The sequence below is a fragment of the Thamnophis elegans genome, chromosome 1 (assembly GCF_009769535.1).
Source record: "Thamnophis elegans isolate rThaEle1 chromosome 1, rThaEle1.pri, whole genome shotgun sequence".
NCBI classification, from domain to species: domain Eukaryota; kingdom Metazoa; phylum Chordata; class Lepidosauria; order Squamata; family Colubridae; genus Thamnophis; species Thamnophis elegans.
Genome location: NC_045541.1, coordinates 106601650 through 106612959, shown reverse-complemented (window position 1 = coordinate 106612959; position 11310 = coordinate 106601650). Strand labels below are relative to the sequence as shown.

Sequence of the window (11310 nt, the reverse complement as noted above, 5' to 3'; positions counted from 1 at the left end):
TTTTATTATAAAGGACAGTATTTCAGAACGTTGTCCTTTGGATTTAATTATTTTTGTTGGTTTTAGAGTAGAATACCAGAGTTGGAAGGGATCTTAGAGGTCTTCTAGTCCAACCTGTGGGATGTATATAATTATATTCTCGATCGTTTGTATAGTGTTTTAACTGCATTTTGATTAAACAACACATGCTGCAGAGACCTGAAAATCAGCTGGCTGGCGGGAGCCACACGGACATGTGCGGTGGAGCTCATTAGGGATGACAGCTAACATGCCAGTAGAGAGGCATCCGCTTGCCACCATAGGTTCACCATCATGGTCCTATGCTATTTGTTTTTGCTTCTATAAACTATGTTGAGCAATGTTCACCTCACCTCACCAACTGAAATCCAAAGCAATTTTTACTTTCCATCTACCCTTCACCCAGACAGTTTCACTCTTACAAAGTTGCATGTTGAATCCAGGCCTTGAGAGTAACCTTAATCAAGTCCTGTCCTTTATGTAGGGTTATGCAGCAGGCCCAGACAATGGTAATTAAAATTCTCCTTAAATACCTCAGTTGTCTCAATTTTGGTGATATGCCAAAAGTATTTGCTCACCCATCCAAATAATCAGAATCAGGTGTTCCAATCACTTCCATGGCCACAGGTGTATAAAATCAAGTACCTAGGCATGCAGACTGTTTTTACAAACATTTGTGAAAGAATGGGTCGCTCTCAGGAGCTCAGTGAATTCCAGCGTGGAACTGTGATCGGATGCCACCTGTGCAACAAATCCAGTCGTCAAATTTCCTCGCTCCTAAATATGCCACAGTCAACTGTCAGCTGTATTATAAGAACGTGGAAGTGTTTGGGAATGACAGCAACTCAGCCACGAAGTGGTAGGCCACGTAAACTCATCCAACATCAGTGTGTGACCTCACAAATGCGCTTCTGGAAGAATGGTCAAAAATTCCCATAAGCACACTCCTAAATCTTGTGCACAGCCTTCCCAGAAGAGTTGAAGCTGTTATAGCTACAAAGGGTGGACTGACGTCATATTGAACCCTATGGATTAGGAATGGGATGTCACAGTAAGTTCATATGCGAGTAAAGGCAGGTGAGCGAATACTTTTGGCAATATAGTGTAAGTACCTTTACGTATTATTAAATATGCATAATTTAAATGTAAATTCTAAATTTTTACTTCTATATTTTACTCATTATTCCATATTTTTATTCATTTTTTATTTAAAAGGAAACTGTTTAGATAATTCATTGTGGCACTTAAATAAACTCTGTAAAATTAAAAAAGGATTAGTCTAAATTCGGGGGCAATTTATTTCTTGATTTGGGAGAAGTAACCTTGTAAAAAATTAAGCAAGGAATTATGAACACAGAAAAAATATAAGCTAAACATGGTCGAAATTTAAGAATTCTAATATTCTCCAGGCAATACATAAAGCTGTCCAAAACATTATATTCTTGGGACTAATAATAGCTGCAGTTTACTTCATCATTTTTTAAAATTAATATAGCACCAGCACCCTCTAGTGGACTTCAATTTTAGAAGCTTGGCAAAAAGTAATGAAGAAAATGTTAGCTAAATAAATGTCTATGGATATTCTCAGTCATCCAGGTCATGTTTGTTCCAAAGGTGCCTTTGCAACAGCTGGACTTTCTGGTTTTTCTTTGATGGCTCTTCTTCTCATCCAAGAAGCTTCTTCAGTTCTGAACCAAAACATCTTCAAAGAAAAACTAGAAACTCCAGTTGCCTCTTACAAAAGCACCTTTGGGACAAAATGTTAGCTAGTTATCAAAACCTTTTTCTTTCCTTTTAATTGTGATTCTACCCTATGAGATATCACATTTTCTTTGGGAAATGTATTTCTGAACTTATCTAGACCAGAGGTGAGTTCCTACCGGTTCAGATGGTAGAACCAGTAGTGGAAACTGGGTGACTGGATCTCCAAACTGGTAGGCTCGCCACGTCCCTGAACCAATTCCAGGGTTGCTGCAACATCTTTTTTTTACCTTTGTTATGTGCATGAGCAGACCTATTTATAGGCAACTGTGTGTGCACGAGTGAGCGAAAGGAGCACACCTGTGCAAAATCACACACCAAACTGGCAATAATGCAGGCAGAAACCCACCCCTGATCTAGACCAACAGAAGTCTCTTTTCTTTCTTCTTATTTAGCATAAGTTGGTTAGGACTACATAGAGTAGGGAGGTCCTACATGCAAAAAAACATTGGGGAAAAGTCATTGTTTGAAATAGGCTGCTAAAACTTATTGTGGCCAGTCCAATTCTATTGCTCAACAAATGCTCATCAACATAAGTATCCCTGCTGAGCGCAGCAGATACCTATATGCATCATTGGCCTCCTAAACAAAGATTGGTTGGCACTACAAGAATGAAAGTAGAAACGTTTTGTAATTTTTTTTAAGCAAATGTTTTATTATTGAAATACCCGCCCATTATTTGTTAAATCTGTACATGCATTTTTTTTTCATTTGGAAGTGGTTTCTAAAAACAAAAACAAAAACAAAAAAAATCCAAAATGACTCCAGCGTTCTTCTGTTCAAAGCTGAATCCCAGACAACAAGGACCATCGCATAAACACCTTATGAGTGAAGTTTATCAAATGAAGCATGAAGTGATGCATACACAGCCTAGCGTTACAATCCATTTAAAAATGAAACGGCGACTGGTGGATGATGGCAGTAGAACCAATCTGGACCATTATTTCAAATAAAATGGCCAACGTTTGCTAGAATGTTAAATGTGAAATTATTCAAATGCTGGACTCTGAATCATCCAACTTTCTTACTGCACAAAAACTAGCAAAATCACCCCTTGTTATAGTTACAAAATTATAATATTTGTAAGGTAGGAAAGCATGGGAATGCAGGTACTCTTAACTAGATTTGGTCTCTAAATTATCTCAGACCCATTTCATTCTCCCCAAATAGACCAAGATCAAGTTTCCTATTTGCAAAAACTACCTTCTGTGCTGTGAGATGATGGAACGAAGCATTCATGCTTTGATCTATACATTAATAATTGTTAATGTAAGGAACTTGTAGTTCTGGTCATGTTAACTTTTCCTGGTTGCCTTCTTTGGCACACCTCAAATAGAAGCTCTTCACGCAAAACCAGAGCCATGGTGTCAGGAGAGAATGCTAATGATACTGTGACCACAATCTGGTCTTTCTTTTTCACAGTTTTATGTACTAGCATCCTTTCCTTAATCTGGAAAGGAGAGATTTCTCTTACAAAACTGGGCTGTTTCCTTGCATTCACTTTAGAATGTAGATGCTCGCATGGCTTTTGAAGAGAGAAGCATCTCTCAGTAAAAATATCAACAGTAAGTTCTTCACAGTGACTTCTGCAACGTGGGTTCTGGTGGCAAATACAGTGACTCCAAGGTCACATGATTCCCAACTAGAGAGGCAAGAAGAGCTATGTACTTTCCTTGGTACATATAAACTAAAGGCCAGAAAAAGTGCTCCCTGCCACTACTGGCATGAAGAATAGTCAATTTTGTATAGTTCACCATAACAAAGAGAAGACAAAATTACAGAAGATTCAGAATAATGTGAGTGGAAATATATATATATATATAGTCTCCATCACTACCTCAAATAAAGTTGGCAAACCAGGAGTAGATGTCAGAGAGCCCGGACAGACTCATCCTTGGTTATGCAGTCACTAAAATGACTCCAATGTAATGGACTCCCAAAGGGAGGAGTATGGCAGAAATGAGGAAAAAAAAAAGATATCAGATTTTTCCATATCATACATTCCTGTTCAAAAGGTAAATGGTGGGATTTTAAGCTTGGTGCCTTACAGTCCAATTCTTGATCTGGCTGGTGTCAATTCAATAGATCAGAGGAACTAAAAAAGATAGAGGCATCCGATTATTTAGGGGAAAGCCGTTCCTCTCTCTACGGTGCGTTTTCTAAAAGCATGTGATTAAAAAAATATCCAACCACAACAGCTAAAGCCCCCCTCCCACCTAATCTTCCTCGATGAACAGTATAAGGATTATGTACATATAGCAAACAGCTGCAATAACTGGAATATGGGAATACTCTAAGCTTAGTCACAATTGACAAATGTGGATAAAAGGAAGGGAGGAAGAGGTGCTGGCAATAAAGGTGCAGGTTATCTCACAAGGAGAAGAAGATTTAAATGGCCTGTTTAATAAAGAGAACAGTCAAGATATTAAAAGGAGGCTGCCCAAGTTCCTCGAATAATTTGTCAATACCGCACACCTAATTGAATTGCAGCAACATTGTAGAGTTGTACCCAGAGGGATGACAGTCTGGATTTAAGAAAGGGGGATTTCGTGTGGGGCAGCTCTCAAGACCAGCAGTCTCTCAGTACTTGGGCACTTTGGTGTACTCTTCAGTGTGAATGTTCTTGCAGAGGCAGATAGAGAGCACCATTCCCAGCAACTGCAAGAGAAAAAAAGGAAGGAAGAATGAAAAGGATGGTCCTTTGCACTCATAAAGAAATGGGGACTCCCTGGACAGAATTCAGTTTTCAGCGATTGTTCAAATTTAGACCAAACACATTCCTATAACGGCACGTAAGACTAACCAAAGTGCATGTTCTGGTTTTAGCAATACCTCTTACACTAGTGCTTTTACAGCCCTCTCTAAGTAGTTTACAGAGTTGGCATACTGCTCCCAACAATCTAGGTCCTCATTTTACCAACCTTTACCAACAGGATGGAAGACTGAGTCAACCCTGAACCAGTGAGAATGGAACTGCCGAACTGCTGGGCAATCAGCGAAGTAGTACTGCATTCTAACCACTGCACCACCACATGTTTTATCTCAACACCCTTTACAGTGGTGAAATTTGATTTTTTTTTTTTACTAGCAGTTCTGTGGGCAGGGCTTGGGCATGGCAGTGGAAGGATATTGCAAAATCTCTATTCCCATCACACTCTGGGGTCACACTCTGGTATTTGTCAGTTCTCTGAACTAACTCAAAATTTCTGCTACTGGTTCTCCAGAACCTGTCAGAACCTGCTAAATTTCACCCCTGACCCTTTACCTTTTCCATCTTCTTGGTCCTCCTCCTCCTGTCAAAACAGCAATCATAAGCTCCTCCAGAGAGGGAGCTATATTTTGCTAGCATTACTGTGAAAAGCACTTTCATTCATGGATGAGTTTTGCTATAGTTAGTTCTTGTTTACTGTCGATCATTGTGACAGGGAACTCCATTGGTAAGCGATGCTTTCATAATGTGGGGCACTACATGACCGCACCAATTTATGATAGTCCCAATAGTCCCCATTGCTGTTGTTAAGTGAATCCTATGAGGTTGCAGCATTCCAGTCACATAATTGCCACCTACAATCTCCTGCCAGATTCCGCATTGACTTTGCTTGTTGGAAGCTGGCACAAAATGTGATCACATGACCACAGGATAGTGCAACATTTTAATTGTGTGCAGGTTGCTGAGCACACAAATAGTGACCACATGATCATCGGATGCTGCAATGAACACAACAATAAGGACTCCTCCTAAGTACCCTTTGTTTAGCATAATTGCAAATTTGAACAGACACTCAATGAGGGGACTGCTCCATTTAATTTCACATGTTTAATAAAATGTTCCAAATAAAAATGTAAGAAGCAGTTAATGAACCATATTCAGCCTGCTGTAACCAATATAGTTGATTTGTCATCATATTGAAATATGTCAGGACAAAAAAGCAGCATCAGCAGATAAGAATTCATACATAATAAAAATAGAAATCAGAAACTTGCTGAGCTGAAGTAAATCTCAATCAGCCATGGGAGAGAGAGAACAAATTGAGAGATTATTACAAAAAAGATGTAGAATTGTAGAGGGAGCAAATAACCAGATCTCCTCAGATATTTGGGTCTTTTGGTATGGATCTATTTATATCTGGTTCATAGTATATCCTCCAGATGCATTCTCTCTCATTCCAACTTTTGCATCTTTGTTTTCAATCACAAAAAAAATATTGCTAATGTGAATAAATTGAAGCTGGTGGGAAAACTTTTAATCAAAGCTATCCTCTTTAAAAGGCTCCAATCATCAGGTAGATGTAGATTATTAAAAAAAATGTACTTTTAGCCAAGATATAATAAACAAATAAGGAATAGAAAGATCAATTCATACTTTTTGGAAAATGGATTATGGAGAATATATTTAAGTACATTTTTCACATGGATATCACTTCTGGATTTTGTGCCTGTGATGAAAAAAAATGAAACTTTGACTATTGTTTTATCGATCAGAAAGATTTGTCATTATAGAAATATGCTAATGTGCAAAGCAAAAAGTTGAGGCTGAGTGTTTTTTATCTTGTTCTGTACTAAGAAAGAGTCAGAAGTCAACACTTTTTTTTCTTTTTTTCCCCTTGTATCTCTCACCTTCTTTTCCCCTATCTTTTTTCCTTCTCTTAATTTCCTATTTTTCTTTGTATTTTATAAATAAATAAATAAAATTAATAAATAAATAGGAAAATTGATTAACTTCCACTAAGTACTAAGTATTCCAAAGAGTATAGGCCAAAGAGCCAATGTACTGTGCATACAGAGAATACTGTGCTTCGTTTCTAAACAGCCACTAACAAAAAAGGGAAGCGGTGGCTCAGTGGCTAAGACACTGAGCTTGTTGATCAGAAAGTTCAGCAGTTCGGCAGCTCGAATCCCTAATGCCGCATAACAGAGTGAGCTCCCGTTACTCCCAGCTTCTGCCAACCTGGCAGTATGAAAGCACGTAAAAATGCAAGTAGAAAAATAGGGACCACCTTTAGTGGGAAGGTAACAGCATTCTGTGCACCTTCAATGTTAGTCATGCTGGCCACATGATCACGGAGACACCTTCGGACAGCGCTGGCTGTTCAGCTTTGGAACAGAGATGAGCAACTCCCCTGAGAGTCAGGACTAGCACATATGTGCATGGGGAACCTTTACCTTTTAACAAAAAAGCTTTTTACAGAAGGCAGGAAAATGAACACTTACCTCAATGACCGCAACCCCCGTGCACACTCCAAGGATGATGCCAAGGTTATCTTGCAACCAATTCTGCACACCTTTCATACATCCCTGGAAGATATGTACCACATCTGATTTACCAAGGTTTTAAGATTATTATGGACAATAATTGCCCAAAGCAGGACAATGTTATTGAGCTAGAACCTGAGTACTTTTGAAGTCTTTTCTATTTATAATGCTATTTTGGATAAGACTAAAAGAAATTAGAAAGCTATTATTTTCTCTTTAGTCCATATTACGTATGTACAGTTGTAGCAGGAATTTGCATGTCCCCACGGATTGGTTTGCCAAGCCGCGGGAAATTTAAACTGTTGTCATTGGCCGGTAGGCTTGCTGAGTTGAATAAATGGAGAGCTCGGCAGCCTGCTGGCAGATAGCATTGCAACAAACAGGGAAATAAAGTGCTGAACGTTTTGTGAGCCTGCCGTCTCTTCCTTACCTGTGGCCATCTAACAGTCCAGGATTCTCTATGTCTGACAAAGAGGGATTTCCCCCCCAGGATATTTTATTTCCTTACTGCTGGCTTGTGACCCAGTTAGAGTCCTAAGGGAAGTTGGACACTGAATTTGAACCATATCCATCAGAAATACGTCTGCACTAGAAGAAAAAATGGCACTTATATATCCCAAGTGAAAAACTAAAATTTGGAGCCAATAATTAACTTAAGAACTGCATATTATAAAAACCTATTCCAGGATTTTGTCACCAAAGCTATTATTAGGATCACAAATTATACTGCCAAGATAACATCAACGCCAAGACTTTTGTTTTGGAGTATATACTATACTACGTCTGTGAATGTAGCATTTGTTCAATGGAGGCTTTTTTTGAAATCAACACTGTGTATGGATAAATAATTGGCTAAATAAATGAGCCGATAAGACAGGAGAGATTGAGGCAAATAAAGTGTGGCAAAACTGCCTCCAAGAATTAAAATGAACAATAAAAATGCAGCCAAATGTATTCTCAGAATGATGGGGGGGGGGGAATGGGCAGTCTGTAATCATGTCAAGGAGATGTCCATGGTTGCATTCACATACCTCTTTCCAACACTTTCCCTCCTACTAGGAAGACAACTGAGATCAACTCAAAAGTCATTACAAAGAATGCAAGATTTTATATTCTCCTTCCAAAAACCTTTCAGACCAAATGTCAAACAAAATAAGAGTGAAGGGAAGAAGAAGAGAAAGCAGGTAAACAAAAGCTGCTCGCATTTTTTCCTCTCTTCTTTTAAAATCAAGAGATCTCTGGTCTTCCCCAAATGAGACACTTACCTGCTTTTAATTGGCGAGTCATCCATTATTGTAGAGTTGGCAGTAATATCCAGGGAGCAGAAACCCACTTCGGATGGCACATTAAGGGAGTCATTGAAGCAAGAGCAAGGAAAGAATGTCTGTTTTTTTCCTGAAGAAGTGTGTTGTTTTTTCCAAGTTTCTGGCCCAGTCCAACCACAGCAATGCAGCTATGTTAAAGGAAAACATCACCTTGTTACTTCCTGTTCAGTGTCACAGGGCCATTATTTTTAATCAAAGAAAACAATTATAATGAAATATGGGGGGATTTTATAAAATCAGTGTTGCTGGAAGGCAAAGGGAATAAACCTACTCCAAAATATATGTTGTTTTTGAAGGGGATAAGTGTTAAGTCCTCAAAGCTACATCGAAGATCCAGGAGTGCGCCTTCCAGGAAGCGCCTCCCATTGGTTGGGCTGTGACAGCCACTTGGCGGGAGAACGCATCCTCACCATTGGTCTGCCTGTCTGACAGCTGCTATATAAAGAGCTGTCAGACAGAGAGTTCCCTGTTGCCGGTTCTGAGTTGCCTCACTTGTTAGCTGTTAGCTGTTAGCGCAAATAAAGGTTGTCCATTCCTACCCACCTTGTTCTCAGAATAGATAAGGGCACAAATGGAATATATTGTATATCTTTTTAGTTGTTAAAGATGAAGAAATATAAGGGGGAAGAAAGGGTCTCCGGGGGGGGGGGTGTGCTGTAATATTAGTTGTTTTTTATTTTGTTTTTATTTTTTTATTTAGATGTACATGTATTATGTTTGTATTATTTGCATTTTTAAAAAATAAAAAAATATATTTTTAAAGTGTCACAGGCCATTTTGTCACCTATCCAAACCACTCTAACTAGACTAATAAAAGTTTCTTGTTTCATTTCTCAGTTATCGTGCTTAGGGGAGGGGGGAAGGGAGATTTGTGGAATGTAGAGTGTTTCATTTCAGAGTGCCAGACTATAACACTGATAAGGCTGTGAGAGCTGAAGCTGACCCAGCGTATCCTAGCAACGGCAGGAGGGGAGTGCTAAGAGGCTCATTACCTGCTAGGTTGGCTAACATGACCTGGGACACAAGGGGGGGGGGGTGGCCAGTATCTAACTTTTAATTATGCCAGAGTTGGCTTGACTTTTGAACCTGCCAATTTGATGTACCCAATAAACAAGATCTTTGAAAAAGCAACAACCTCAAAGTCTTGAACTAACTAGGAGCATAAGAACAAAGACACATTGAGAGCATTCTTCTTTGGCTTCTCTCTTTTGCTAACTATTACATATTCTTTAGTGGAACTATCTCACTTAATAACATGCTATAAGTAGCTTACAATTATTTTTAAAAAAAAACACCAGCAAAAACTGTGATCTATTCTGAGAGAATGTGAGGGGTACAAGAACTGAGGTGAGACAGAGTGAAGTAAAAGCTAACTGTTTATTCTAACCATGTGCTAATAGTACAACAGCTCAGTGATAGGCAACAACTGACTGCCTGTCTGACAGTCCCTTTTATACTCAGCTGTCAGACAGAGCAACTAATTAGGTTGGAGCTAGGCTCCCGCTAGGGGAGCAGACGAGAGTGAGAACTTAGAACACAAAAGACTTGTCCATGTAGTTGCCAAGAGTCAAAACGGACAAGCAAATCAAAGCACACCTTCACCATAATATAGCAAAACTCACTTCCTTTACAATTTACGATAGTAAAACTCAAGCAGCAGATGCCATGTTAATTGATTCCATAAATAAGTTGAAATTACTGATTTTGTGAGTTTGGAATAAATTTTAAGGAGAAAAAAAATTAGTAGCAAGTCTTGTTTAAGCAGAATCATCCGCTTAGTCACATTAAAGGCAAAATATATCCAAAGTTAATATCTGCAGGATCCCTAGATTTACACTGCCATGTCAAATGCACCTCTATTAATTCTAGATAATTCATTTCAACCTGTACACAATTAACAAAATGCCAACAAAATGTCCCTCTTTTAGAGATTTAAAATAATTCTACTTGCCACACTAGAAAAATAAGCAGGAGTGGGTTGATTTTCCCCCCCCCTTTGGGTAACTTTGGGAGTTACTTTATGTGTTTTGGGCAGCTGTATGAATTTATTTATGTATGAAATTATAATATTTATAAATCTTATAATTTTCACTGTTAGGTGTGAGATGGGTAGCATATATTGTAGACATTATTACAATTTTTATTATTAAAAATGAACAGATGTTTCATATGAAAGCATATTCCAATATATGAAACGACTTCACCTGTCTGGAAATGTGAGAAGTTCACTGTGATAGAACTATATCAGTACTTTCAGAAACAGTGCTATTAATAAGAACTACATGGACACCTCAAGGGCTTCTATGGATATGGCTTACAGATCAACTGATAGGGGCACTGGCTGAGAAACTGCCTCCATATAAGGTCTGTTAAGAATTCTATAACCAAAATGGCATTATAGTACAATGAAGCTGGATGCAACATTTCCAGCACGCTATTTGCTTGTGAGTTTCCTCGATCCAATTTCAAATGGAGGGTAACAATTGTAAAATCCAGCATAGCCACCCAAAAAATAGATGCTTCATAAAGTTGTATATTCGTCTACTTCCACAGTGTCATCTGTTAGGTCTCACTCAATGGTATTCTGGAACAGCAGACAGTTAGATTTCATTCTGCTTGAAGATCTAAAGATTCAATGCAATGCCCTGAATTGCTAGTTCTTTGAAAGTGTTCAAAGAAATATGTTACAGAGGAACTTCCCAGTCTCACTCATAAACCCCAGCTTGAGGGTTATTTCCTTAGCATGAAAAAGACCAATTGTTAAGAACAGCCAGTCACCAAAAGATGGAGCTCTTCTACTATTCTCTCCTCTTAGCTTGTGGTTGAAATAGGATTATATAAAAAGTTGGCAAGACTTTTCATTTGTGAAGAAAGACCAAGTAAGCCTTAATTATATAATATACTGTTCTGTATGCAAATAAGAGCAGGTTTGCTGTTGGGAATAGAATATATA

At 38.5% G+C, this 11310-nt stretch overlaps 1 protein-coding gene across 3 annotated transcripts in view; it reads right to left on the bottom strand.

Annotated features, from left to right (window-relative positions):
* Positions 1–4389: 4389 nt before the first annotated feature.
* The window catches only part of CD82 (CD82 molecule), a 72894-nt gene continuing 65973 nt past the window's right edge, over positions 4390–11310 (bottom strand). For all 3 annotated transcript variants that reach the window (XM_032226411.1, XM_032226419.1, XM_032226403.1), the window contains 3 exons: positions 8298–8485; positions 6991–7074; positions 4390–4437 (listed from right to left, as the gene is read on the bottom strand). In XM_032226411.1, coding sequence (XP_032082302.1) covers positions 7065–7074; positions 8298–8485 — 198 coding nt within the window. In that variant the 3' untranslated portion in view covers positions 4390–4437; positions 6991–7064. The remainder of the gene's footprint in view (positions 4438–6990; positions 7075–8297; positions 8486–11310) is intronic.